Source organism: Vigna unguiculata, chromosome 9, assembly GCF_037176805.1.
Source record: "Vigna unguiculata cultivar grain cowpea cultivar isolate G323 ecotype 2 chromosome 9, ASM3717680v1, whole genome shotgun sequence".
Lineage (NCBI taxonomy): Eukaryota > Viridiplantae > Streptophyta > Magnoliopsida > Fabales > Fabaceae > Vigna > Vigna unguiculata.
Window position 1 is genome coordinate 22350720 of NC_140800.1, and position 24960 is coordinate 22375679.

Consider the following 24960-nt stretch of genomic DNA (forward strand, 5'->3'; position numbering starts at 1 on the left):
AAAGGTTGCTGGTAACTGGAGTTTCTCAACCAATCTTTGGCTCACAACATTGTTTTCGCTTCCGTAATCGAATGCAACTAAACATGGATGGCCTTCGGTTAAACACTTTGTATAATAAACTTCCTTTCGTATTCCAAATCTAGATAGCCAGACTCTGAATACCAAATGATGTTAATCCACAAGGTTCGATTCGTTTGACTGGTCTATCATTGTTTGAATGCAAACAAGGAAGAAATTTGAGAAATTATTTAAAACGAGAAAATGGAAACATAAAAGAAGATGGAACGGATATTGATAGACATCACACTTCCAAGAATGGAAGATAAGCCTAAGAGTTGAAACACACAAAGGGATAAAGGACCTTTGATTAAACTCATGGATTCTTAAATCAATCAAGAACTTAGGAGAATCACTCTGACTAAGATAGATGAGATGAAACTCGTTTATTTTCTGAATAAAACTCAGCTTGCCTTCATTGATGAAAATGGTTCAACTTATATAGGAGCTTTAACCATCAGAATTATAAAAGACACATAAATTTCAATATCATCCCGCTTAAAGCTATTAATTAATGATCGACTCAAGCTAATTACGATCCGCTACTTAATGGTTGATTGTAACTGAATTTAAGGCTACCAAAAGTCATCCACAAACTTTGAGCAAAGGTCCTCTTGATCTTCCAAAGGTTGGTTCTTAAGTTGGCATATGGACCTTTATTTCAACTTGAAGATAAAGCAAAACTAAAGCCCATTAATTGGTTAAGCACAAACACAATTTGGTCAGCTAATTTTACAAAGCATTAGGCCCTTATTTAAATAAAAGAAACTGCATCAACAAGGCGCATTAGTCATCCTCCATTTGACCGATATCCAATTCACATCATACCCTCCTTCTTCGAGAAGATTTGTCCCGAATCTTAAGACACTAGTTTTGTTGTAAGTTTATTATGATCTAGTGAAGGACTTTTAGTTTTTCACAAGTTGAAACTTATTCTATTCTTCCAGGATCAAATTCAACTTGATATTTGTTACTTTCCAATGTTTGCAATCCGTCGATAACATTTCTTGGCAACAGTACCCCACCTTGATATGTAACAAGAAATAATTCCATGCATTGTGTTTAACAAATTTGCTTCTTATCGATGGACCAAATGCATAATAAAGCACTATGAACAGGCTTACTTTTTAAACATGGAATTTGGTGTGTTTCATTCACATGCTTATCCTATTGTTCCTATAAAATGACATCACAAACTGTAGAAGAAAAAACATTGACGAATAAACTTTCTTTAGTTCCATTTCTTTTTTCTTTATTTTTCCTCCCTTCTGTAGTTTATATTACTTCTTTTTCTATTCTTTCTTTTTCTGTTTTCTCCTTCAGCCTACGTTGATCCTTACTGACTTGTCTTGGTTTCATAAATTTCTACTTCTTTTGATGTCCCTCATGCCTCAAATAAAGGGAACGTTCATCAAGATGAAGTGTTTTAAAACGAAGCCATGCCCATCCCAAATGAAGATGACAATAGTCCATGGGAGCAATATAACATAATACTTCTTTCACACATTGCCATGTACTAAATTTTATCCATGCTTGATCCAGATGAAAGGTTGCTGGTAACTGGAGTTTCTCAACCAATCTTTGGCTCACAACATTGTTTTCGCTTCCGTAATCGAATGCAACTAAACATGGATGGCCTTCGGTTAAACACTTTGTATAATAAACTTCCTTTCCTATTCCAAATCTAGATAGCCAGACTCTGAATACCAAATGATGTTAATCCACAGGGTTCGATTCGTTTGACTAGTCTATCATTGTTTGAATGCAAACAAGGAAGAAATTTGAGAAATTATTTAAAACGAGGAAATGGAAACATAAAAGAAGATGGAATGGATATTGATAGACATCACACTTCCAAGAATGGAAGATAAGCCTAAGAGTTGAAACACACAAAGGGATAAAGGACCTTTGATTAAACTCATGGATTCTTGAATCAATCAAGAACTTAGGAGAATCACTCTGACTAAGATAGATGAGATGAAACTCGTTTATTTTCTGAATAAAACTCAGCTTGCCTTCATTGATGAAAATGGTTCAACTTATATAGGAGCTTTAACCATCAGAATTATAAAAGACACATAAATTTCAATATCATCCCGCTTAAAGCTATTAATTAATGATCCACTCAAGCTAATTACGATCCGCTACTTAATGGTTGATTGTAACTGAATTTAAGGCTACCAAAAGTCATCCACAAACTTTGAGCAAAGGTCCTCTTGATCTTCCAAAGGTTGGTTCTTAAGTTGGCATATGGACCCTTATTTCAACTTGAAGATAAAGCAAAACTAAAGCCCATTAATTGGTTAAGCACAAACACAATTTGGTCAGCCAATTTTACAAAGCATTGGGCCCTTATTTAAATAAAAGAAATTGCATCAACACGGCGCATTAGTCATCCTCCAATTGACCCATATGCAATTCACATCATACCCTCCTTCTTCGAGAAGAATTGTTCCGAATCTTAAGACACTAGTTTTGATGTAAGTTTATTATGATCTAGTGAAGGACTTTTAGTTTTTCACAAATTAAAACTTATTCTCTTCTTCCAGGATCAAATTCAACTTGATATTTGTTACTTTCCAATGTTTGCAATCCGTCGATAACATTTCTTGGCAACAGTACCCCACCTTGATATGTAACAATAAATAATTCCATGCATTGTGTTTAACGAATTTGCTTCTTATCGACGGACCAAATGCATAATAAAGCACTATGAACAGGCTTACTTTTTAAACATGGAAGTTGGTGTGTTTCATTCACATGCTTATCCTTTTGTTCCTGTGAAATGACATCACAAACTGTAGAAGAAAAAACATTGACGAATAAACTTTCTCTAGTTCCATTTCTTTTTTCTTTATTTTCCCTTCCTTCTGCAGTTTATATTACTTCTTTTTCTATTCTTTCTTTTTCTGTTTTCTCCTTCAGCCTACGTTGATCCTTACTGACTTGTCTTGGTGTCATAAATTTCTACTTCTTTTGATGTCCCTCATGCCTCAACTAAAGGGAACGCTCATCAAGATGGAGTGTTTTAAAACGAAGTTATGCCCATCCTAAAAGAAGATGACAAGAGTCCATGGGAGCAATATCACATAATACTTCTTTCACATATTGCCATGAACTGAATTTGATCCAGATGAAAGGTTGCTGGTAACTGGGGTTTCTCCACAAATCTTTGCCTCACAACATTGTTTTCACTTCTGTAATCGAATGCAACGAAAAATGGATGGCCTTCAGTTAAACACTTTGTATAATAAACTTCCTTTCCTATTCCAAATCTAGATAGCCCGGCTCTTAATACCAAATGATGTGAATCCACAGGGTTCGACTCGTTTGACACATCTATCGTTGTTGGAATGCTAACAAGCAAGAAATTTGAGAAATTATTTAAAACGAGAAAATGGAAACATAAAAGAAGATGGAACGGAAATTGATAGACATCACACTTCCAAGAATGGAAGATAAGCCTAAGAGTTGAAACACACAAAGGGATAAAGGACCTTTGATTAAACTCATGGATTATTCAATCACTCAAAAACTTAGCAGAATCGCTCTGACTAAGATAGATGAGATGAAACTCGTTTATTTTCTGAATAAAACTCAGCTTGCCTTCATTGATGAAAATGGTTCATCTTATATAGAAGCTTTAACCATCAGAATTACAAAAGACACATAAATTTCAATATCATCCCGCCTAAAGCTATTAATTAATGATCCACTCAAGCTAATAACGATCCGCTACTTAATGGTTGATTGTAACTGAATTTAAGGATACCAAAAGTCACCCACAAACTTTGAGCAAAGATCCTCTTGATCTTCCAAAGGTTGGTTCTTAAGTTGGCATATGGACCCTTATTTCAACTTGAAGATAAAGCAAAACTAAAGCCCATTAATTGGTTAAGCACAAACACAATTTGGTCAGCCAATTTTACAAAGCATTGGGCCCTTACTGAAATAAAAGAAACTGCATCAACACGGCGCATTAGTCATCCTCCATTTGACCCATATGCAATTCACATCATACCCTCCTTCTTCGAGAAGATTTGTCCCGAATCTTAAGACACTAGTTTTGATGTAAGTTTATTATGATCTAGTGAAGGACTTTTAGTTTTTCACAACTTGAAACTTATTCTCTTCTTCCAGGATCAAATTCAAATTGATATTTGTCACTTTCCAATGGTTGTAATCCGTCGATAACATTTCTTGGCAACAGTACCCCACCTTGATATGTAACAATAAATAATTCCATGCATTGTGTTTGACGAATTTGCTTCTTATCGACGGACCAAATGGATAATAAAGCACTATGAACAAGCTTCCCTTTTAAACATGGAAGTTGGTGTGTTTCATTCACATGCTTATCCTTTTGTTCCTGTGAAATGACATCACAAACTGTAGAAGAAAAAACATTGACGAATAAACTTTCTCTAGTTCCATTTCTTTTTTCTTTATTTTCCCTTCCTTCTGCAGTTTTTATTACTTCTTTTTCAATTCTTTCTTTTTCTATTTTCTCCTTCAGCCTACGTTGATCCTTACTGACTTGTCTTGAAGTCATAAATTTCTATCTTTTGATGTCCCTCATGCCTCAAACAAAGGGAACGTTCATCAAGATGAGTGTTTTAAAATGAAGCCATGCCCATCCCAAAAGAAGATGACAAGAGTCTATGGGAGCAATATCACATAATACTTCTTTCACACATTGCCATGTACTGAATTTGATCCATGCTTGATCCAGATGAAAGGTTGCTGGTAACTGGAGTTTCTCCACCAATCTTTGGCTCACAACATTGTTTGCGCTTCCGTAATCGAATGCAACAAAACGTGGATGGCCTTCGGTTAAACACTTTGTATAATAAACTTCCTTTCCTATTCCAAATCTAGATAGCCCGGCTCTTAATACCAAAGGATGGGAATCCACATGGTTCGACTCGTTGGACACATCTATCATTGTTTGAATGCTAACAAGCAAGAAATTTGGGAAATTATATAAAATGAGAAAATGGAAACATAAAAGAAGATGGAACGGAAATTGATAGACATCACACTTCCAAGAATGGAAGATAAGCCTAAGAGTTGAAACACACAAAGGGATAAAGGACCTTTGATTAAACTCATGGATTCTTGAATCACTCAAGAACTTAGGAGAATCACTCTCACTAAGATAGATAAGATGAAACTCGTTAATTTTCTGAATAAAACTCAGCTTGCCTTCATTGATGAAAATGGTTCATCTTATATAGAAGCTTTAACCATCAGAATTACAAAAGACATATAAATTTCAATATCATCCCGCCTAAAGCTATTAATTAATGATCCACTCAAGCTAATAACGATCCGTTACTTAATGGTTGATTGTAACTGAATTTAAGGCTACCAAAAGTCATCCACAACCTTTGAGCAAAGATCCTCTTGATCTTCCAAACGTTGGTTCTTAAGTTGGCATATGGACCCTTATTTCAACTTGAAGATAAAGCAAAACTAAAGCCCATTAATTGGTTAAGCACAAACACAATTTGGTCAGCCAATTTTACAAAGCATTGGGCCCTTCTTTAAATAAAAGAAACTGCATCAACACGGCGCATTAGTCATCCTCCATTTGACCCATATGCAATTCACATCATACCCTCCTTCTTCGAGAAGATTTGTCCCGAATCTTAAGACACTAGTTTTGATGTAAGTTTATTATGATCTAGTGAAGGACTTTTAGTTTTTCACAACTTGAAACTTATTCTCTTCTTCCAGGATCAAATTCAAATTGATATTTGTTACTTTCCAATGGTTGTAATCCGTCGATAACATTTCTTGGCAACAGTACCCCACCTTGATATGTAACAATAAATAATTCCATGCATTGTGTTTGACGAATTTGCTTCTTATCGACGGACCAAATGGATAATAAAGCACTATGAACAAGCTTCCCTTTTAAACATGGAAGTTGGTGTGTTTCATTCACATGCTTATCCTTTTGTTCCTGTGAAATGACATCACAAACTGTAGAAGAAAAAACATTGACGAATAAACTTTCTCTAGTTCCATTTCTTTTTTCTTTATTTTCCCTTCCTTCTGCAGTTTTTATTACTTCTTTTTCAATTCTTTCTTTTTCTATTTTCTCCTTCAGCATACGTTGATCCTTACTGACTTGTCTTGAAGTCATAAATTTCTATCTTTTGATGTCCCTCATGCCTCAAACAAAGGGAACGTTCATCAAGATGAGTGTTTTAAAATGAAGCCATGCCCATCCCAAAAGAAGATGACAAGAGTCTATGGGAGCAATATCACATAATACTTCTTTCACACATTGCCATGTACTGAATTTGATCCATGCTTGATCCAGATGAAAGGTTGCTGGTAACTGGAGTTTCTCCACCAATCTTTGGCTCACAACATTGTTTGCGCTTCCGTAATCGAATGCAACAAAACGTGGATGGCCTTCGGTTAAACACTTTGTATAATAAACTTCCTTTCCTATTCCAAATCTAGATAGCCCGGCTCTTAATACCAAAGGATGGGAATCCACATGGTTCGACTCGTTGGACACATCTATCATTGTTTGAATGCTAACAAGCAAGAAATTTGGGAAATTATATAAAATGAGAAAATGGAAACATAAAAGAAGATGGAACGGAAATTGATAGACATCACACTTCCAAGAATGGAAGATAAGCCTAAGAGTTGAAACACACAAAGGGATAAAGGACCTTTGATTAAACTCATGGATTCTTGAATCACTCAAGAACTTAGGAGAATCACTCTCACTAAGATAGATAAGATGAAACTCGTTAATTTTCTGAATAAAACTCAGCTTGCCTTCATTGATGAAAATGGTTCATCTTATATAGAAGCTTTAACCATCAGAATTACAAAAGACATATAAATTTCAATATCATCCCGCCTAAAGCTATTAATTAATGATCCACTCAAGCTAAGAACGATCCGCTACTTAATGGTTGATTGCAACTGAATTTAAGGCTACCAAAAGTCATCCACAAACCTTGACCAAAGGTCCTCTTGATCTTCCAAAGGTTGGTTCTTAAGTTGGCATATGGACCCTTATTTCAACTTGAAGATAAAGCAAAACTAAAGCCCATTAATTGGTTAAGCACAAACACAATTTGGTCAGCCAATTTTACAAGGCATTGGGCCCTTATTTAAATAAAAGAAACTGCATCAACACGGCGCATTAGTCATCCTCCATTTGACCCATATGCAATTCACATCATACCCTCCTTCTTCGAGAAGATTTGTCCCGAATCTTAAGACACTAGTTTTGATGTAAGTTTATTATGATCTAGTGAAGGACTTTTAGTTTTTCACAAGTTGAAACTTATTCTCTTCTTCCAGGATCAAATTCAACTTGATATTTGTTACTTTCCAATGGTTGCAATCCGTCCATAACATTTCTTGGCAACAGTACCCCACCTTGATATGTAACAATAAATAATTCCATACATTGTGTTTGACGAATTTGCTTCTTATCGACGGACCAAATGCATAATAAAGCACTATGAACAAGCTTCCTTTTTAAACATGGAAGTTGGTGTGTTTCATTCACATGCTTATGCTTTTCTTCCTGTGAAATGACATCACAAACTGTAGAAGAAAAAACATTGACGAATAAACTTTCTCTAGTTCCATTTCTTTTTTCTTTATTTTCTCTTCCTTCTGCAATTTATATTCTTTTTCTATTCTTTCTTTTTCTGTTTTCGCCTTCAGCCTACGTTGATCCTTACTGACTTGTCTTGGTGTCATAAATTTCTACTTCTTTTGATGTCCCTCATGCCTCAAATAAAGGGAATGTTCATCAAGATGGAGTGTTTTAAAACGAAGCCATGCCCATCCCAAAACAAGATGACAAGAGTCCATGGGAGCAATGTCACATAATACTTCTTTCACACATTGCCATGTACTGAATTTGATCCATGCTTGATCTAGATGAAAGGTTGCTGGTAACTGGAGTTTTTCCACCAATCTTTGGCTCAAAACATTGTTTTCGCTTCCGTAATCGAATGCAACGAAACATGGATGGCCTTTGGTTAAACACTTTGTATAATAAACTTCCTTTCCTATTCCAAATCTAGATAGCCCGGCTCTTAATACCAAATGATGTGAATCCACAGGGTTCGACTCGTTTGACACATCTATCATTGTTGGAATGCTAAGAAGCAAGAAATTTGAGAAATTATTTAAAACAAGAAAATGGAAACATAAAAGAAGATGGAACGGAAATTGATAGACATCACACTTCCAAGAATGGAAGATAAGCCTAAGAGTTGAAACACACAAAGGGATAAAGGACCTTTGATTAAACTCATGGATTCTTGAATCACTCAAGAACTTAGGAGAATCACTCTCACTAAGATAGATAAGATGAAACTCGTTAATTTTCTGAATAAAACTCAGCTTGCCTTCATTGATGAAAATGGTTCATCTTATATAGAAGCTTTAACCATCATAATTACAAAAGACACATAAATTTCAATATCATCCCGCCTAAAGCTATTAATTAATGATCCACTCAAGCTAATAACGATCCCCTACTTAATGGTTGATTGTAACTGAATTTAAGGCTACCGAAAGTCATCCACAACCTTTGAGCAAAGGTCCTCTTGATCTTCCAAAGGTTGGTTCATAAGTTGGCATATGGACCCTTATTTTAACTTGAAGATAAAGCAAAACTAAAGCCCATTAATTGGTTAAGTACAAACACAATTTGGTCAGCCAATTTTACAAAGCATTGGGCGCTTATTTAAATAAAAGAAACTGCATCAACACGGCGCATTAGTCATCCTCCATTTGACCCATATGCAATTCACATCATACGCTCCTTCTTCGAGAAGATTTGTCCCGAATCTTAAGACACTAGTTTTGATGTAAGTTTATTATGATCTAGTGACGGACTTTTAGTTTTTCACAAGTTGAAACTTATTCTCTTCTTCCAGGATCAAATTCAACTTGATATTTGTTACTTTCCAATGGTTGCAATCCGTCGATAACGTTTCTTGGCAACAGTACCCCATCTTGATATGTAACAATAAATAATTCCAAGCATTGTGTTTGACGAATTTGCTTCTTATCGATGGACCAAATGCATAATAAAGCATTATGAACAAGCTTCCTTTTTAAACATGAAAGTTGGTGTGTTTCATTCACATGCTTATGCTTTTGTTCCTGTGAAATGACATCACAAACTGTAGAAGAAAAAACATTGACGAATAAACTTTCTCTAGTTCCATTTCTTTTTTCTTTATTTTCCCTTCCTTCTGCAGTTTATATTACTTCTTTTTCTATTCTTTCTTTTTCTGTTTTCTCCTTCAGCCTACGTTGATCCTTACTGACTTGTCTTGGTGTCATAAATTTCTACTTCTTTTGATGTCCCTCATGCCTCAAATAAAGGGAACGTTCATCAAGATGAAGTGTTTTAAAACGAAGCCATGCCCCTCCCAAAAGAAGATGACAAGAGTCCATGGGAGCAATATCACATAATACTTCTTTCACACCTTACCATGTACTGAATTTGATCCATGCTTGATCCAGATGAAAGGTTGCTGGTAATTGGAGTTTCTCCACCAATCTTTGGCTCACAACATTGTTTTCGCTTCTGTAATCGAATGCAACGAAACATGGATGGCCTTCAATTAAACACTTTGTATAATAAACTTCCTTTCCTATTCCAAATCTAGATAGCCTGGCTCTTAATACCAAATGATGTGAATCCACAGGGTTCGACTCGTTTGACACATCTATCATTGTTGGAATGCTAAGAAGCAAGAAATTTGAGAAATTATTTAAAACGAGAAAATGGAAACATAAAAGAAGATGGAACGGAAATTGATAGACATCACACTTCCAAGAATGGAAGATAAGCCTAAGAGTTGAAACACACAATGATGAAGGACCATCTCAGATTTGGGGATGAATTTCGTCTTGGACAGGAATGGTATGAACCCTAAAACGAAAAGGGAAAAATGGAAGACGTCGATTTGGGGGTTTTCGGAACGGGAGGAAATCACGCCACTTGGAGGAGGTTCCAAGATAAGTGAAGAAGATCCGCTACTTTGAATCGGAGATTGAAAGATAAGGATCGGTGGTTCTGAGGAGAACCTCGAGACTTGAGAGAAAACTCAAATTTTCATATAACTCAAATCTGCCAACAAAAGTGTCTCACAAGGGTTTATATACTATGGGCCGAAACACCAAAAGGCCCAACACAACTAAAGGTCCAATAAAGCCCAAACAAAAACATTACAAAAATTATAAAAGAGTTCCTATTCTATGATTTGAAGCTAATCCGAGATCGCTCTCTAAAGGTATTGGGCATGATTCCATCAACTGCTTTGACGATCGTGAGCCACGCCTCCATCATTGCCTCCAGGTTGGAGAAAATTCGACCTCGAATTTTAGCGTTTTATTACCTACAACCAAACACACATACATAAGTGTTGAAAGCTCACAAAACCTGAATAGTCTAAAGATAAAAATAAAGTGCTTTCTAAAAAAAATGTGATTGAAATCGTGGGAAAGGTCCATCTCTTATTATCAAGGTGGTTGGAGATTGTCCTCCAGGATCAAAGATAAACCTGCAGAACGTATCAAAGAGTTTCAACACAACTATACTATTCACAATGAAACACAAGGGAAAATAAGCCATAGTAATCATAATAGAAAAAGAGTGTCCTTGAAATCTCGTAGGATTTTCAGGATAGGACAAACACACTAGCAGATGATTAAAGTCAGCTTCATGTGTTGCCCATGTTGTTGTTGCCCTTTCTATCATCTTTTCCTCACTCCATTGCTTATGCCATTGCTCCTTAATGTATAAGTCTTCCCTAGGCATTAAGACCAAAAGAGAGGGGTTAGTAAGTGTTCCCAATGAAAATGAAAAATCATGGTGTGAATGGGAATAATAATTTAACGCATTATCATCCCCCTTTAAGGATTTCATCCCAACCATGCATGTCAAGGGTGTGACGAGAGACTCTTTCTCGTGTTTCTCTTTTTGTTCTTCTTCTTCCTTTGCTCTTTGTTCTTTCTCTTCTCGCTCTTGTAGCTCTTGCTCTTTTCTTTCTCTAAGCTCTTTCATCTTTTGTTTTCTTTCTCTCATCTCTAGCTCCTTTCTTTCTCTATGCTTTTTCTTCTCTTGCTCTCTTAGCTCTTTCTCCTTTCTCTCTTTTAGCTCTTTTTCCTTTTTCAACTCTCTCTCTTGTCTTGCCTTTTCCCACTCCCTTTCTGCTTGTTGCTCTTGTCTGACTTCGAGCTTTTGCCTAACACCCCTTTTCACCTCTTTCAAGTATACAATGTAATCTTGGAGATCTTGAAGATTCAGGTACTTTGCGTTCCAATTAGGACATTGATAATTTTCATGTCCATATCCTTCACACTTGGTGCACCTAATAGCACTTGTTTGGTTGCTTGGCAATGATCCTCTATCTTCATGGTGCTCCCTTCTAAGATTCCCAAGTTTGTTATTCAACCTCATAATTCTGGACACAATGAAGTTGATATCTTCTATCAAGGTTGAACGTGTATGGAACGTTCTGGAGTGCCCAGAGTTTCTAACTCCTGTAGTGAAAGAGAGGAAACAAGAACTAACACAAAACACAGTAAGTGGTTAGCAAAAGAACGTAGATGAAGTTATCAAATGGTCCTCACCACTCCTTAATCAACATGTTCTCAAGGAACCGAGGTCTATAATCCACAGGTCAGCCAAGGGTCTTGTACGTCTTCTCGGGGCCGGTCTTCTCTCGTCAAAGGGGGCTTGAGGGCGGCGCAGGAGACCTGCAAAAGACACTCCGATGCCTAAGTCAGCACTGGTGATGTCAGGTTTCAGGGAATAATTAATGCGTAATGAATGCATGGGATAGTGTGCTATTTATACCTTTTTACCTGTGGGTCCTACCTGGGATGGGCTTTCTGGCCCGATATTCCTTTTTTAGCCATTCTTGGATCTAGTGTAAAAGGGGAGGATTTACCAAGGGGTCCTTCATGTCCTTCAGGTGTTGGCGGCGTCCGGTACTCGGCCATGAGATGCGTAAAGGGGGGCTTTCTTTTGGGAGGGTGCCTTTCGCGTGGAAATCGGCTGTCGGGCTTCGGCTTCCCGGCCACGTGGTTTGACAGGGGGTGTGGAGCTAGATGAGGGCCGTGTTGTCCATACGGAGGGGTTCTTGTGTGGTAAGCGGCTCTGCGTGGTAGACGGCCATCACGCTCTCTGATGGTCGTCTCTCTGATGGCTGCCTGGTTCTGTGCGAAGGCGACTGTGGTAGGCGGCCATCGTGCTCTCTGATGGCCGTCTCTCTGATGGCTGCCTGGTTCTGTGCGAAGGCGACTGTGTGGTAGGCGGCCATCGTGCTCTTTGATGGCCGTCTACTTGGGTATGGTTGGGACATCAGCCTCCCAGTCTAGAGGCCAGAAGTGACGTGTAGACTATGCAAATTTCATTTGTGGTTCTTGGCCGTGTACCATACTAGCCTCCCAGTCTAGAGGCAAGAAGTGACGTGTAGACTATGCAAATTTCATTTGTGGTTCTTGGCCGTGTACCATACTAGCCTCCCAGTCTAGAGGCAAGAAGTGACGTGTAGACAATGGCCGTGTTGTTGTGATAATTGGGCCGGTATCTTTGAAGAGGTGCCAGGGGGTGGTACTGTTTGATCTGACGTTTGGTCAGGAGTTAGGTGAGGTGAAAAGACGTGACTGTTGGGTAGCCTGCTGGTGTCAGAGTTGGCTTTTCGAGGAGATTTTTGGTGGCTGGGCCTTGGGCCTTTGGGGGGTTTGGTGGTAGGTGAAGGGTTTTGACTAATGTTCTTTAAATAGGAGTGGATTCGTTGGTCATTTTCATCGCTCTTCGCTTCTGGTTTCGTTGTGGTTGCTGTGTTGTTGCTTTGCCGCTTGCTGGTGTTCGCGTGCCATCTTCTGTTTGACCAGTTTTGAGGTATGTCGACTACGTCTTCTAGTGGTTCGAATGACGGTGATTCGGGTGCGAGCTTTGGTGGGCTAAGGTTAGAGTTCTTGAGTTCGTCGGAGACGTTGCACATCGAAGTTGAACGGGAGGTGCGTGAAGATCCGGCTAACGAGCATGCGGAATCGCTCTGGCCGAGAAGGGGTGAGTACGAGTGGGTGGCTGAGGGGGTGAGGTCGTGCTCTTCGAAGTATCGTTGGTCTAGGTTGCTTAGGTCGTGGATGAATAGCATCTATCTGTTTGAAAGGGGGGCGGACCCTAGTATGGTGGCTATTGAGAGGGTGAGTGCTGTGGAGGCCGTGTGTCATGGTCGCGAGGGGTTGGAAGGTGATTTTTTCTATATGTACGCATGTATGTTTACAAAGCTTCATGTTCGGTTGCCGTTGGATGATTTTACGATGGGGGTTCTACGGCTGTTAAACGTTGCGCCGACGCAATTGCATCCTAACAGTTGGGGGAGTTTGCAAGCTTTCCGGTTGATTTGTAAGGCGCTTTATCTGACACCGACTCCCAAGAGTTTCCTGTACTTTTACATCACGCGTCCGAGGGACCCGCTGTCTTGGGTATCTTTGGTTGGCAGGTCGAAAATTAGTTTGTTGGATGGTTTCACGCAGTCGTTTAAGAGATTTAAGGATGGGTTCTTTCGAGTGCGGGTGCTGCCTGCCGGGAGGCGGGTATATTATGATGACGAGGGGCGGCCCAGGTTTCCTTTCTATTGGACGAGTGCGCCGGCGCGTAGGGATGCATTGTCGAAGGAGGCTTTGGATATGGATAGCCGGAGGGTGGTAGAGGTGTTGGAGACGTTGCCGGTTAGGGTGCCGGGGAAGTGGGTTGTTTGCTGTTATTTGACGGACAATCCTGGCCGTGACTTATATGGTATGTTGATTTATTGTTGTTGGTTTTGTGTTGGACTAATCTGAAAAATTTTCCTTTGTGCAGGTGTGATGGCGCACCATGCGAAAAAGGTTGGTGGAGAAGTGGACTTATTTGCCAAGATCAGAGACCAGATGGCGAACGCCGCGAAGGGGGAGGGGCAGTCGCAGGCTCCGAACCTCGTTGGCCCGGTTGTGGATACTTATCAACCTCCTGTTGCCAAGAGACCGGCTCCTTCTAAGATGAACGGGGTTGGGAAGGATCGTAAGAGGCTGAGGGCTCTTGCGAAGACCGGGGGTGTTGGGTCCAGTGGGTCGAGTAACCCTGATCTTGGCGGCTTTGAGAAAGTGAAGATTCAAATGAGGAAGGGTGTGGAGCTCAAACTGAGTGACGAGGAGGTGGCCGTCGTGGAGGCTGCTGACCCAGGGCTGACTATGCGGGCCATGAGCGAGTACTTGGCACGGGGTATGGTGTTGAGTCGGCGGGTGGCGACTTTGCTGCAGGGTGAGCTGGCTGCGGGTGATAAGAAAAAGTTGGCTGAGGAGGTTGCTTCGTTGAAGGTGCAAAGGGATCGCGAGCAGGCGGCTTGGGCGGATGAGAAAACGAGGCTGGAGGCTGAGGTGAAGAAATTGAAGGGGAGTGTTGCGGGTTTGGAGAAAAAATTGAAAGCTAAGCAAATGGAGTTGGATGGGGTGAACGCCGCCAAGGAAGCTGCTGCTGAGGAAGCCGCTAGTGAAGTTTTTGGTCTGCAGCAGGCCGTGTATAATGAACATGTGAACGGTTTCCAGAAGGCTTTGAGGCAAGCCGAGTTCTTGTATCGGGAGGTGTCTGTGACCGACTGCCGTTTTAACGTAAATCTGGATGTGTACGATGGTCGTATGCTGGACGTTGCGGAGATTAGCCGACTCAAGGCTGAGAAGGAGGCGGCCACTATTGCAAATGAAGATACATTGGTGACGACTCCAGCGGCCACCATGGTTGATGAGGGGGTGGAGCAGGTGGAGGTTGCTGATGAGGAAGCCGATGGCGTGGAGGGGGACGCGGCGGGCGACGAGGTGGATGAAGTTGAAGAGTGACATTGGTGTAGATATTGGGGGCGAGGACGCCGAAATTTGTTTAGTTCTTTTTTGTATGTCCATGTGGGGACTAACTTGTTTTTGTCGGTGTGTTGCCGGTTTGTTTGGAGGGCGAATGTGCCTGTATTGAACTTTGTTATTATTGTAATTATATTTGGAAATTTATGGAAATGGTGGTGTTATCATATATTTTGTTTTTAAATCTGTCAATTTTAATTTCTCGCATACCAGAATGTTTAACTTTCGTGCGTAGCGGCATGTGGTTATTAAGTTCGTCTAGCGGTATTTTGGAGTAGGGGCTAGGGGTTTATGTATTCGACCAGCAACACTTAATTGGTAGGAGTTAAGTTATTCGACCAGCGACACTTATAGCAGTGGCTGGGGGTTTACTTATTCGACCAGCGGTACTTAGAGCAGTGATTGAGAGTTTACTTATTCGACCAGCGGCACTTAGGGCAGCGGCTGGGAGTTAATTTATTCGATCAGCGGCACTTAGAGCAGTGGCTGGGTTAATTTATTCGACCAGCGGCACTTAGAGCAGTGGCTGGGTTAATTTATTCGACCAGCGGCACTTAGAGCAGTGGCTGGGAGTTAATTTATTCGACCAGCGGCACTTAGAGCAGTGGTTGGGAGTTAATTTATTCGACCAGCGGCACTTAGAGCAGTGGCTGGGTTAATTTATTCGACCAGCGGCACTTAGAGCAGTGGCTGGGAGTTAATTTATTCGACCAACGGCACTTAGAGCAGTGGCTGGGTTAATTTATTCGACCAGCGGCACTTAGAGCAGTGGCTGGGAGTTAATTTATTCGACCAGCGGCACTTAGAGCAGTGGCTGGGAGTTAATCTGTTCGACCAGCGGCACTTAGAGCAGTGGCTGGGTTAATTTATTCGACCAGCGGCACTTAGAGCAGTGGCTGGGAGCTATGGTGAATAGAGATGCATAAACTTGTATTTCATTGATGGGTGATGCCTCATTAAAACCTTCCCAGCCAAAACCCTCCTTAGGGAAAAAATGCCGGGTTAGGAAAGAGTACATCAGATTACAAGCGTTGTTCAGCTAAAATAGAATTTGAGGTGAGAGATGTTCCAAGTGTTGGGAAGCGGCTCTCCGGATAGTTTTTCCAGGCGATAGGCTCCCTTGCCGACCTCTTTAAGTACTCGGAAGGGTCCTTCCCAGTTGGGTGAGAACTTGCCTTCGTGCTTGCGGGCTTTGCTAGCCATTCTCCATACGAGGTCTCCTTTGTGCAAAGAACGTGGTTTCAGCTTGGAGTTGTACCTTCTTGCTGCCCTCAATTTGGTCGCCAAGTCCCGGATTCGTGCCTTTTCCCTTGTCTCGTAAAGGAGGTCGACGTGTGTGGCCATGCAGTCGGCGTTTATCTGTGCGTCGTGGTGTTGTTGCCGGATTGAGGGTTCCCCGATTTCCACTGGTATGACAGCGTCTGTTCCGTAGACTAGAGTATACGGTGCTTCGTGAGTCGAAGACTGGGGGGTGCACCTATAAGCCCATAGCACTTCGAGTAGTTCTTCTGGCCACTTGCCTTTGGCTCCGTCTAAGCGTTTCTTTAATTGCCCGAGGATGACCTTGTTAGCGGCCTCAGCCTGGCCGTTGGTTTGAGGGTGTTCGACAGAGCTCGTTATGTGGGTAATGTTCAGGTTGCGGTAGAAGTCAGCGAGGCCCTTGTCTATGAACTGGCGGTCGTTGTCGGTTATGATTGTGTGAGGGATTCCATAGCGGCAGATGATGTTTTTCCAAACGAAGCGCTGAACTTGGTTGGCTGTGATGGTGGCTAATGGCTCTGCTTCGATCCACTTGGAAAAATAGTCGACCGCGACAAGAAGGAACTTGACTTGGCCTTTCCCTGCTGCAAAAGGGCCGATTATGTCCATTCCCCATTTTGAGAATGGCCATGGTGAGGAGACGTGGTGCAGTTCTTCCTGGTGCATGTGTGTAATCGGCCCGTGCTTTTGGCATTGGACGCATTTTTGGACGTACGTGGTGCAGTCTTCTTCCATTGTGGGCCAGTAATATCCGGCGCGTAGTATCCTGGCGGCCATGGTTTTGGGTCCTGAGTGGTAGCCGCAGATGCCTTGGTGTATTTCTTGGATGACATAGTCGACCTTTTCCTTAGTTACGCACTTGAGCAAGGGCTTGCTGAAACCTCTTCTGAATAGTTCGCCCCCAATTAGTGTGTATCGTGCCGCTTTCCGCACCCACCCCTTTTCTTCGTTTGGCGGGATGACCCCTGTTTCTAGGTATCTGATGAAAGGCTCCATCCAAGTGTTGGTGGTAGTAATGTTTAAGCACTGGCTTTGTTGCTCAATGGAGGGTGCGGTTATGGTGTGTTGGAGGAGGGATTTGTAACGACCTTTCTTTTTGGTACTAGCGAGCTTTGAGAGGATGTCTGCCGGGTATTTTCGCTTCGTGGGACGTGTTGAATTTGGAAAGTGTCGAAGTGCTCAGCCAGGGAGATTACCATGTGGTAGTATTGTGCGAGGGTGGGATCTTTGATTTGGTACTCACCGTTGAGGTGTCCTACGGTGAGTTTTGAGTCTGTCTTGCATAGGAGTTTACGTGCGCCAACGTCTTGTGCTAAATTGAGGCCGGCAATGATGGCCTCGTATTTAGCTTGATTGTTGGATGTTTTGAAGGTGAAACGTAGAGATTGCTCTATGAGGACGTTGCCGGGTCCTTCCAGTACTATGCCGGCGCCGGCCCCTAGCGGGTTTGAGGAGCCGTCTACGTGCATGGTCCACCAGGTGTCACAAGGGGCTTGCTCTTGCAGGTCATTGGTGAAGTCTGCCAGGCATTGTGCTCGGATGGGTCCATGTGGTTCGTAGCGGATCGTAAATTCTGACAGTTCGATGGCCCAGGAGGATAGCCGACCGGCTAAATCGGGTTTTTGTAGGATCTTTTGTATGGGATGGTCCGTTCTGATGATGATCGTGTGTGATTGGAAGTACGGTCGTAGGCGACGCGCCGCTGTTATAATTGCGAGGGCTACTTTCTCTACCATCTGATATCGCGTTTCTGGGTCTTGGAGGATGCGGCTCGTAAAGTATATTGGATGTTGGGTGTTGCCCCTTTCTTGGACGAGTGCAGAGCTGATGGCGTTTTCGAACGCGGCTATGTACATAACAAGGGGGAGGGAGAGATCGGGTTTGGTTAAAACCGGGGGGGTGATGAGGAGTTGTTTCAGAGTGTTGAAATTTTGCTCGCAGTTATCATCCCAAGTAAACTTTGTCGACTTTCTTAGGAGTTGGATCATTGGTTTGATCTTGTCTGCCAACTTGGGGAGGAAGCGCGAGATGGCGGTTAGTCTACCCACTAATCGCTGCACCTCCTTGACATTCGCGGGGCTTCTCATGTCGATGATGGTTTGACATTTTTCAGGGTTGGCCTCGATTCCTCGCTGCGTGAGCATGAAGCCCAGGAATTTCCCGCCGTCTACTCCGAATGTGCATTTTTCAGGGTTGAGCCTGATGTTGTAGGTGCGCAGGGCTTTGAAGACTTGCGCTAGGTCCGAGGAGTGTTGTTGTGCGTTGGGGGACTTGACGATGATGTCGTCGACGTATACCTCTACCGTCTTGCCCAGGAGTGGCTGGAAGACTCTGTCCATCAAGCGTTGGTATGTAGCGCCGGCGTTTTTGAGACCAAAGGGCATGACTTTGTAGTAAAGGTTGGCTTCTTCGGTTATGAACGCGGTTTTGATTTTGTGTTCATCAGCCATGGGTATCTGGTTATAGCCGGAGTACGCGTCTAAGAAGCTCAGTAGGGCGTGTCCTGCGGCCCCATCAACGAGTCTGTCGATGCTAGGTAATGGGTAAGCGTCCCGGGGGCAGGCCTTGTTCAGGTCTGTGTAATCTACACACATACGCCACTTTCCACTGGGTTTCTAGACCAGCACCACGTTGGCGAGCCAAGTTGTGTACTGGGCTTCACCGACAAAACCGGCCTGTTTTAGTTTTTCGGCCTCTGCCATAGCTGCTTGTCTTCTACTTTCTCCGAGCTTCCTTTTTTTCTGCGAGATGGGTTTTGCGTTAGGGAAAACGGATAGCCGGTGGGCGGCTATCCTAGGGTGAACGCCGGGGAGGTCGGCTGCTGACCAGGCGAAGAGGTCGGCATTCTATCTGAGAACTTGCTCTATGTGATCTACCTCTTCTTCGGGAAGGGAAGTTCCAACCTGGAGGAAGTGGCCTTGTTGTTCGAGTGGGAGCTGCCTTGTTTCGCCCACGGGTTCGAGGCGTGTTTCGGAGTTTAGTCTGGGGTCCAGGTCATCGCCATACAGAGTGGGGTGGGCTTGGGATTGTTCAATGTTGTGGGTTGTCAAGGGTGGGAGTGGGAGTTTCAGGCTTGCCATGTAGCATTCTCTGGCTGCGCGCTGGTCGCCATGTACTGTGATGATGTCGCCTTCCGGGGATGGAAACTTCATTACAAGGTGTGGGGTGGATACTATGGCGCCCAGCGCGTTGATGGATGGACGGCCAAGGAGGATGTTGTAGGACGTGTGGGCGTCGACGACCAAGTAGCGAATGGGGATGGTTTTGGTCTGCCTTCCTTCTTCGAATGTTGTGTGAAGGTCGATGTACCCTTTGGTGGGGACTCTCTCGCCTGAGAATCCGTATATGGGCTCATTGTGGGGGGTTAGGTCAGCGAGGGGTATCTGCATCTTGTTGAATGTTTTCCAATACAAGATGTCCACGGAGCTTCCCTGATCAATGAGAACCTTCTTTATCGTGAAGCTTTCGACTTCCACAGTTATGACCATGGGGTCGTCTTGGTTGGGGTCGGTACCCTGAAAGTCAGAGTCCGAAAAAGTGATGGGCGGCATTCTTCTTTGCGTTCGGTTGGATATTACGTGTATTTGTTGGACGGCCCGCAGGTGCCTCTTCCTCGATGAAGAGGATCTTCCTCCTCCTGTGAATCCTCCTGATATCGTTTTGATCGTTCCTCGTAGGGGGGGTCTGTCATCCGCTCGTCGCGGCTGCGGCTGCGGTGGTTCCCTTTGTTCCGCGTTCTGTGCCCTGGCTGGCTCTCTCCTGGGCTCTCGGCGTTCGGCTCGTTGGTCATTGCGTCGCTCGGTCCTCCTGTTATCGTTCCTGTCGTAACGGGGTCTGGGTGGACCCACCCCAACTTCCCTTATATAGTGCCTTAGATGTCCAGCTCGGATGAGTTCTTCGATTTTGTCTCGTAGGGTGTCGCATTCGTCGGTGGTGTGGCCATTGTTGCGGTGGCAGTGACAATACTTGCTCAAATCCGCGTTGGGCGGGTTTTGATACTTCTTGGGTGGGGGGAGGAGCTCCGCTTGCAGGACTTCATCGAGTATACGGGACCGGGGTGCGTTGAGGGGGGCATAGTTTGAGAATTTTGCTGGTCTGCGTTCTGAGGGACGGTTATGGTCCCGTGGAACGGGTTCTTTGTTGGTCCTTTTGGTCTCTGTCCGCGCTGGGGCGGGTTGGGCATTGTTCTGGTAACGCCTCATGTCTTCAACCCTTATGAACATGGCCGCTCTCTTGCAAAGTTCCTGCATACTCAAGGGGGGGCGCATTGCCAACTCGTCGGCGAAAGGTCCCGGCCTGAGGGAGGTCATCATGTACATCAAGATGAGGTTAGGGGTGAGGTCCTTGATCTTCATGGCAATGGCCCCGAACCTATCAATGAAAACTCGTAGGGGTTCTCCTTCTTCTTGTCTGAGGTTGAGGAGGGCGATTGTGGTTAGATCATGCCGTCTGCTTGTGTCAAACTGCGTGGTGAAGGTAGAGGTGAGTGTAGCGAAGGAGTCGATGGTGTAGGGGGGGAGGCTCATGAACCATTCTAGAGCTGATCCCCTGAGGGCTACTGAGAATGATTTGCATAATACTGCATCATCAGTGGAGTACAAGCTTATTTGATTGGTATAGATGGATACAAATTCGTCTGGGTCCGTGGTTCCGTCGTAGGTGACTGTTGGTGCCTTCCATTTATGGGGTAGAGGTGTCTCCGTTATCCCGTCCACGAAGGGGTGGCGGCGATTTCTTCTGGAGGCGAAGGAGCTATAATTGCCGCCCAGGGTTGGAGCGGTGGGCCTGTATTCGCTCTCGTCCTCAGTAGGATGGGCGTCGAGTTTTGAATAGGGAGGGGGGTCATTTTTCGACTGAGGGGGGGCCTCCATCCTCAAATATGGGGGGTTTGGCTCCCCAGTCGCTTTGTCTGTTTCAATTCTCCGCCTAAGGCGGGAGTTTTCTTCCCTTAGTGCTTGCATCTCTTCCGCATTTCTCTTTTTGTACTCCGCGAACTCCTCCTGCATCCTGGCTTGAGCTTCTAGGATGCGTGATACCTCCGAGGCGGGGCCGGCGTCGCCAACCTCCACAGTCGGCACCAAGGGGGGGACCTCTGTTCTGCTTCGCGTGGACACCATCTCGCTTCTGGGGTTTACCTTGGATCTGTGAAATACTCTTCGGCTCCACGGTGGGCGCCAATTGTTCTCAAGGAACCGAGGTCTGTAATCCACAGGTTAGCCAAGGGTCTTGTACGTCTTCTCGGGGCCGGTCTTCTCTCGTCAAAGGGGGCTTGAGGGCGGCGCAGGAGACCTGCAAAAGACACTCCGATGCCTAAGTCAGCACTGGTGATGTCAGGTTTCAGGGAATAATTAATGCGTAATGAATGCATGGGATAGTGTGCTATTTATACCTTTTTACCTGTGGGTCCTACCTGGGATGGGCTTTCTGGCCCAATATTCCTTTTTTAGCCATTCCTGGATCTAGTGTAAAAGGGGTCCTTCATGTCCTTCAGGTGTTGGCGGCGTCCGGTACTCGGCCATGAGATGCGTAAAGGGGGGCTTTCTTTTGGGAGGGTGCCTTTCGCGTGGAAATCGGTTGTCGGGCTTCGGCTTCCCGGCCACGTGGTTTGACAGGGGGTGTGGAGCTAGATGAGGGTCGTGTTGTCCATACGGAGGGGTTCTTGTGTGGTAAGCGGCTCTGCGTGGTAGACGGCCATCGCGCTCTCTGATGGCCGTCTCTCTGATGGCTGCCTGGTTCTGTGCGAAGGCGACTGTGGTAGGCGGCCATCGTGCTCTCTGATGGCCGTCTCTCTGATGGCTGCCTGGTTCTGTGCGAAGGCGACTGTGTGGTAGGCGGCCATCGTGCTCTCTGATGGCCGTCTACTTGGGTATGGTTGGGACACAACATATTTTAAGCACTCAACTATAAGTCCATGTGAGGAAATTAGGTGTATGTGCACTAAACCAAATAATTCATTGCGCCGTTCTTGATGCAATTCGCATTAACGCACGACATGAGCCAACCAAATTCAACCAAACATAGGGTCATCCTAGATAAACATGAGCTGCAACCGCTTGAAACACTCTAAATTGTGCACTGAAAGGAGTCCAAGCTGCTTCACCAAATTGCCCGAATCACTTTGCTTCTAACATAAAAACGCTGCACTACAGTACCCCGCTTTGGCCACTCAACCACACCTCCAAACTTCCACAATCTGCTGCTTCTGGATGACCAAAGACCGCCCAATCACACCCCAAACAGCCCTAAAAAAAGTGTAGCAGCAATGTGGACATTCAAATAAGGACACAAATTGAATTTTCCTCTGAGATAATTTCACAAACATGTGGGCTGCATTTGTTTAAATCACACGCACAAAACACAAGGATAACACCAAAGGTTATGACTTAGAACACCAAGAGAAACCCACAACACCAAAAAGACTAGAGGCAAAAGTTTTCTTGAATTCAATCTCTGAATTATATCATGCTAATTACTCCCATGCTAGACAAGTTTTACCGAAATGCCATTGAGCCCCAAACTGACTTCTGTTTCCGTACCGTTCATTGAGTCAACATATCCTAGCCAGACCAACATAACTTGCAGCCCAAAAGCAACACTCTCATCAACCCAATTAAATTTGGTCAGCATCCTAAATGTGTTTCATGACCAACTGCGCAAGAATTTGTTTGTTGGAGCAAGAATGCGCAAGAATGACCCATTCGAATTTAGGTGCAAGATTTACGAGACGAAGACTACGAACATGAAGCCATCAATAGATGATGAATGAGAACAAAACGAAGAACGATGACAAAACCCGAAGACGAATGAGAGTTGCGAACAAACTAATGCAACATGACAATTTTTGGAACCACAAACTAGAAATTCCGAAACCAATCTTGAAAGAACAACTAACCGAGCTCTGATTACCAGATGATGAAGGACCGTCTCGGATTTGGGGATGAATTTCGTCTTGGACAGGAATGGTATGAATCCTAAAACGAAAAGGGAAAAATGGAAGACGTCGATTTGGGGGTTTTCGGAACGGGAGGAAATCACGCCACTTGGAGGAGGTTCCAAGATAAGTGAGGAAGATCTGCCACGTTGAATCGGAGATTCAAAGATAAAGATCGGTGGTTCTGAGGAGAACCTCGAGACTTGAGAGAAAACTCAAATTTTCATATAACTCAAATCTGCCAACAAAAGTGTCTCACAAGGGCTTATATACTATGGGCCGAAACACCCAAAGGCCCAACACAACTAAAGGTCCAATAAAGCCCAAACAAAAACATTACAAAAATTATAAAAGAGTTCCTATTCTATGATTTGAAGCTAATCCGAGATCACTCTCTAAAGGTATTGGGCATGATTCCATCAACTACTCTGACGATCCTAAGCCACGCCTCCATTTGACCCATATGCAATTCACATCATACCCTCCTTCTTCGAGAAGATTTGTCCCGAATCTTAAGACATTAGTTTTGATGTAAGTTTATTATGATCTAGTGAAGGACTTTTAGTTTTTCACAAGTTGAAACTTATTCTCCTCTTCCAGGATCAAATTCAACTTGATATTTGTTACTTTCCAATGGTTGCAATCCGTCGATAACATTTCTTGGCAACAGTACCCCACCTTGATATGTAACAATAAATAATTCCATGCATTGTGTTTGACGAATTTGCTTCTTATCGGCGGACCAAATGCATAATAAAGCACTATGAACAAGCTTCCTTTTTAAACATGGAAGTTGGTGTGTTTCATTCACATGCTTATGCTTTTGTTCCTGTGAACTGACATCACAAACCGTAGAAGAAAAAAACATTGACGAATAAACTTTCTCTAGTTCCACTTCTTTTTTCTTTATTTTCCCTTCCTTCTGCAGTTTATATTACTTCTTTTTCTGTTTTCTCCTTCAGCCTACGTTGATCCTTACTGACTCTTCTTGGTGTCATAAATTTCTACTTCTTTTGATGTCCCTCATGCCTCAATTAAAGGGAACGTTCATCAAGATGGAGTGTTTTAAAACGAAGTCATGCCCATCCCAAAAGAAGATGACAAGAGTCCATGGGAGCAATATCACATAATACTTCTTTCACACATTGCCATGTACTGAATTTGATCCATGCTTGATCCAGATGAAAGGTTGCTGGTAACTGGAGTTTCTCCACCAATCTTTGGCTCACAACATTGTTTTCGCTTCCGTAATCGAATGCAATGAAACATGGATGGCCTTCGGTTCAACACTTTGTATAATAAACTTCCTTTCCTATTCCAAATCTAGATAGCCCGACTCTTAATACCAAATGATGTGAATGCACAGGGTTCGACTCGTTTGACACATCTATCATTGATGGAATGCTCACAAGCAAGAAATTTGAGAAATTATTTAAAACGAGAAAATGGAAACATAAAAGAAGATGGAACGAAAATTGATAGACATCACACTTCCAAGAATGGAAGATAAGCCTAAGAGTTGAAACACACAAAGGGATAAAGGACCTTTGATTAAACTCATGGATTCTTGAATCACTCAAGAACTTAGGAAAATCACTCTCACTAAGATGGATGAGATGATACTCGTTTATTTTCTGAATAAAACTCAACTTGCCTTCATTCATGAAAATGGTTCATCTTATATAGAAGCTTTAACCATCAGAATTACAAAAGAGACATAAATTTCAATATCATCCCGCCTAAAGCTATTAATTAATGATCCACTCAAACTAATAACGATCTGCTACTTAATGGTT

General features: G+C 43.1%; 1 protein-coding gene across 1 annotated transcript; it reads left to right on the forward strand.

The window, feature by feature from the left end:
- The first annotated feature begins 13950 nt into the window (after positions 1-13950).
- Positions 13951-14955, forward strand: LOC146883686 (uncharacterized). Its single transcript, XM_085666702.1, has one exon. The coding sequence runs from the start codon at positions 13951-13953 to the stop codon at positions 14953-14955; it is 1005 nt and encodes a 334-aa protein (XP_085522828.1).
- The last annotated feature ends 10005 nt before the right edge of the window (positions 14956-24960 follow it).